Source organism: Myotis brandtii, unplaced genomic scaffold (genome assembly GCF_000412655.1).
Source record: "Myotis brandtii unplaced genomic scaffold, ASM41265v1 scaffold395, whole genome shotgun sequence".
NCBI lineage: Eukaryota > Metazoa > Chordata > Mammalia > Chiroptera > Vespertilionidae > Myotis > Myotis brandtii.
Genome location: NW_005365155.1, coordinates 3,056,910 through 3,062,347, shown reverse-complemented (window position 1 = coordinate 3,062,347; position 5,438 = coordinate 3,056,910). Strand labels below are relative to the sequence as shown.

At 43.0% G+C, this 5,438-nt stretch overlaps 1 protein-coding gene across 1 annotated transcript in view; it reads right to left on the bottom strand.

Moving 5' to 3' along the window:
• SNX9 (sorting nexin 9) overlaps positions 1-2,878 on the bottom strand; it is a 64,292-nt gene extending 61,414 nt beyond the window's left edge. The window contains exon 1 of the mRNA XM_005872886.2: positions 2,798-2,878. Coding sequence (XP_005872948.1) covers positions 2,798-2,818 — 21 coding nt within the window. The 5' untranslated portion in view covers positions 2,819-2,878. The remainder of the gene's footprint in view (positions 1-2,797) is intronic.
• Positions 2,879-5,438: the final 2,560 nt, after the last annotated feature.

Genomic DNA, 5,438 nt, shown 5'->3' with positions numbered 1-5,438 from the left:
ATCTATAAGATGGTAGCCAGAAATCCAAACACATCAGTAAACACAAATAAAAGCAGAGAAAACTTTCTAGCTACAAAGATTGCCAGACTAGATAAAAGTGGAAAATTATGCTACAGGCTTTTATATGAGGCAAATATTTAGCAAAAGAAAGCCAGTGAAACCACATTAACTTTAGACAAAATGGTCTTTAAGAAAAAAAAAAAGTATTATAAAGTCACCTGGAAGATAATACTAATTCTAAACTCAAACAAGATTTTTAAAAATCCACCATTTTAACATGTCCATCAAGTACACAAAAGGTCACTTAGATACACCAGAACAATAAGAGTTACTAAGAACACATATGTGAAAGGCATAACTAATATAAGTTCAATTTAATGGGCACACACAGAATACACACACGTGTATTAATTAGGGTATATATACTGTATATACATATATATATAGTGCACAAGTGGAATATTTCTGCTTATATTCGAGGTACAAAGTTAGCCTCAACAAATTTTCAGATATAGTATTAGTATCAGATTATCTGATCACAATGCAATTTAGAAATTATTAACAAAAAGACAAAGAGCAATCCTATACTTCTAAAACTTAAACATACTTTTGGGCTTCCAGTCAAGAAGGCGGAGTAGGCAAATGCTGTGCTTACCTCCTCCCACAACCACATCAAAATTACAGCTAAAATACAGAACCATCATTGAGAACCACCTGAAGTCTAGCTGAACAGAAGTCTTGTAACTAAGGATATCAGAGGAAGCCCTGTTGAGACTGGAGACACAAAATGGGCTGGTCACCCACTCAAATATGGTAGTTAAAAATCAGGAGGAATATCTCTGCTATGGAAGTCACCCCTGAGGAGTGAGGGTCCCAGCCCCACAAAAGAACCCCCAGCACAGGGTCCCAGTGCCAGGAAGAGAAGTCCCCATAACTTCTGGCTGGTAAAAACCAGTGAGGACTGCCCTGCCGGTATGGCTCAGTGGTTGAGCATCAGGGGGTCACAGTTCAATTCCCAGTAAGGGCACATGCCTGGGTTGTGGGCACATGTCTGGGGATGCAGGAGGCAGCCAATCAATGATTCTCTCTCATCACTGATGTTTCTAGCTCCCTCTCTCTCTCCATTCCTCTCTGAAATCAATAAAAGTATGTTAAAAAAACAAACTAAACAAAAACCCAGTGGCGATTGTAGCTGAGACAGAGGGCTGCTGGAGTCTCAGGCATTCCTCTTAAAGGGACTGCTCTGACTTTAGACTAATTCCCTCTGAGCTCCAGCACTGGGGTAGCAGCTTGAAAGGTACCAGGGACATATAGGGAGGAACTGAACTGTCTGGCTTTAGGCAAGGGCTGGAGGGGCCCTTTCTCCAAGTCAGAAGTGCTGGCAGAGGCCATTGTTCCTTTTCGGAGCCTTCCCCCAACCCAGCCTACATACTGGCCATATCTGAGTCTCCATCAACCTCATGACACTGCTTGCCCTGCCCTGGTGATTCCGAGACCACACCCCACCCACCCAACTCTCGGACACACCCAAGCCGGACACACCCAAGCCACTTCCAGTGGCTTTTCCATGCAAATAGCCTGTCTTGGCTCATGGTGAGAACTTTCCTAAAATCTCTCAAAGGTTCACAAACCCCAAACAAGCGGCATCTAGTCTCCAGGTGCCCCTTATCTCTCACTAAGCAAGCACAAGCCCAATACCGGTGGCAGCTGGCCTCAATTTGCAGCTCAGCCAGGCCCAGCACAAGTGGCAACCATCTGCAGATCACTTGGCAGCTCATACCTAGTGACCTGGGCAGGGCACAGGCAGCAGCTGACCTTGACGGCACCAAAGCTCCTCCCAAGAGCCTCCAGAACCAACACACCCAATGGCCCGCATCAGACCCACCGCAACATCACCCAACCTCCTCCACAAATGACACACCCAAAGGGTAGACTCAGCAGGCAACAAAGGAACACTAAACCGAATCCTGCGCCACAGGGTCAGCCCCCAACCCCCCTGTCAACAGCTCCTCTGCTGTAGTCACAACCACGCCTCACAACCAAATAGCCTGAGAGTCAACCCCTCTCCTGACATACCAGAAGTAATCAAGGCTCAACTACAACGGGAGGGCTCACACCACAGACCAGGGAGACTGCGCCACAGGGCCCCATAGGACACCTACTACATAGGCCACTCTACCAGGACTGGGAAATATAACACTCTATCTAATACATAGAAACAAATGCAGGGAGGCAAACAAAATGAGGAGACGAAGAAACATGTCCCAGGACACCTACTACATAGGCCACTCTACCAGGACTGGGAGATATCACTCTACCTAATACATAGAAACAAATGCAGGGAGGCGAACAAAATGAGGAGACAAAGAAACATGTCCCAACCGAAAGAACAGAACAAAACTCCAGAAAAAAAAAAAAAAGCTAACAAAATGGAGATGAGCAATCTACCAGATGTAGGGTTCAAAACACTGGTTAAAAAGATGGTCAGTGATCTCAGTGAAAACTTCACAGAGACAGGAAACACAAAAATGGAGATGGAAAACATAAAAGAGAACCAGTCAGAAATGAAGACTACAATAACTGAAATAAAGAATAAAGTAGATTAGGTAAAGTGCTTGATCAAATCAATATTTGGAAGGTAGCAGAAAACATCCAATTAAAACAGCAAAGCCCAGCCGGTGCGGCTCAGTAGTTGAGCATCCCATGAACCAAGAGGTCACCGGTTCGGTTCCCAGTCAGGGCACATGGCCTGCTGACAGTATCTTAAAGGAGACAGCCACTCGTCATAGAAACATACCTTAAATGGCAGTAGGGACATATGTGACCCTCAAGAGTTGGGCAGATCAGGAATGATTTCCAGAGGAAGTGATGCTTTGAGCTGAGACATATGTATAAAAAGAAGGTACCTGGGGAAAGAGCCAGAGAACAGCATTCCAGAAAAGAAAGAACAGCATCTGCAAAGTTATAAAGTGTTAGGTGGGCATTAAAGTAAAACTCTAATTTAAATTTCAGATGGTCAATATAAAAACAGGGAGTAGAAAATGGCAAATGTTTATGCTTTCTAATCTACTCCATTAGTAAGAAATTGGTTTACCTTTCTACTGTCATCAATTTTTTTCTGACTATACAAAAACTGTCCAGATATATTTACTAAGACACTTTTTAAAATATTACTGTTATACAAAATTGAATGGTTAGCATTTTCCATACTTTTTTTTACTATCAAAACCAACTTTAACCCTGAAGACTCTTTAGGAAGGTATTTCTATTCTTTTTTCCCCCAGATAAAGAGGGTTTTGCTCAGAAGAGACCACAAAGTATGCTTTCTAAACTGTTCTCTCTATTGTTTATTATGGAACAGTCCTGAGCAATTCACTCCTTCCCTAGCAGTATTTCAACATTCCACCCCCACTTAATTCTACCAGACAAGCAGTATAACACAAATGTGTGACTTTAGACATTGGAGCTGGACAGAAAAGTTCTTTTTAAAAAAGCATCAGGGACTCCTAGAATCTTGTTATAATGATTAATCCTAAAAGTGACTATGTAAGCACACAAAGATCCAAATTAGTTACGAAAGGTTAACTTTGAAATGGAAATTACAACTAAGTTATACAGCTATGGATTAACTTTCATTAACTATTTTATGTCCCTTTTAATAAATATGGGTAAAAAATAATTTATTTTCCAAGATTTAATACATAAAACTTAATTTACTCCTAAGTTCACCATATGACTGTCAAAATATAGCCTTCTGAAGCTTCTAACAGAAGTCAAGACTTTACACACTTGTATTAGCCTTTCCCTGTATTTGTTAAATCAGACTGGACTGGTCTCGGAGTGACACAACTGTATTCAGCATACTAAGGAAAGAGTAGATTCAAAGAACAGATAATCCTTTTAAAATATGCAGATACTGCTTAACTTTCTTGGGCAGTGAAGAATTGACCAATTCAAGTTTTTCTCCTCAAAGATAATTCCTTTCTATTCTGAGCATACCAGAAAAGTTTTTAAAAAATCATGAATGTTTGAAGGTAAATGCATCTTCAAGAAAACATGTAAGCATAATACACAAGAAAATCGTATCTAAGAGAACCAAAGCCATTCTCTGGTAAATTCAAAGGGAAACCCACCCAGTACTACCGAACATAGCCAGATATTGATTTGTCATCACTTAAAGCAAGAGCCCGAGTGCTAGATGAGTCTTACATTTTATAAACATTAGCTGTTATTGGTTACTGAAAGTACGGTCTCCCCACCTCCCAATTAAAGAAAGGGAAGGGAAGAGCCCAAACCATCAGGTGTTGGTAAGGGCAGCAGTGTGGGCAGTCCGTGGAAGGGAAGCAACAAGAACAACTTCACTCTCCCGGAACAATGAAAAAATTCGTGTGGTTTGATACAAGAATCACCAGGAAGTAGAAAAACCAGAAAACTGAGGCAGGGCCCTCTTTTATTACGCGCTTCTTTTCTCTCCCTTTTTTTAAAAAATGGGAGTGGTTTGTCACCGCTGCACACATGGAAATGCGTCTCATGTGCAGTAGTGATTAGAAAGGCCCAGGAACGCGCCTTCACAGGAGAGCAGAGATAACCAGGCGGAAGTGCTGACACACGCTAAGGCTTGAATTTAACGAGAGCACGTCCCATGCAAGTTTAACACAAGAACCACCATCTTTCAGCTTTATGGGAAAACTACGGTCAGGTGTACCCATCCAATAACATCCCTACTGTGTGTACCCGAGCCAGGTGCTAAGCTGGGTCCCACGAAAGGGCAGAACTGGTGGCACGATGAGCAGGTCAGAGCGAGAAATGCCACAGCGCTGACCACGGCGCTGACCACGGCACTGGCCACAGCGCTGACCACCGCACCGACCACGGCACTGACCGCCGCCGAGCGATAGCCACACACAGCTCTGCAGGTTGCAAGATGGGGGTCAAGCAAGACCGTGTCACTGGCCGTTTCCAAGAGGTGTGGCAACAAACCTCAAATCAAATGTCCTCAGAAATCCTTGGCTTGAGTTCGGTTTTGTTTTTAAAAGACCAACACAAATTACACCTGTGTTAGAAGGTAGCAAGTTCTGTCACATCCGATAAAACCAAGCAAGAGCACAGACACAGATATTTTAATAATAAAAAAAAAAGGCCACTGTCTCAGCGACGGCAGGCAAACAGGTTCCTTGGAGAAGAATCTCCATTAAACATAAACTCTGCACCTAGATCAATTCTGAGCACACACTTTCATGGCATCGGACCACCTGGTCTTTCGGAGGGAGTTCAAATTCCTCACCACTTCCCGAAGTTATCGAACAAAAACCCCAACAGCAGCAACAGCAAAAAGTAACCCAAAGAGACTTGGCGATTGCAAACGTAAACACGCGAGAGGGTGCTGATGTGGGTAAAGGCTGCGTTACCGAAACCGCTCGCAAAAGTCCAGCCATCCC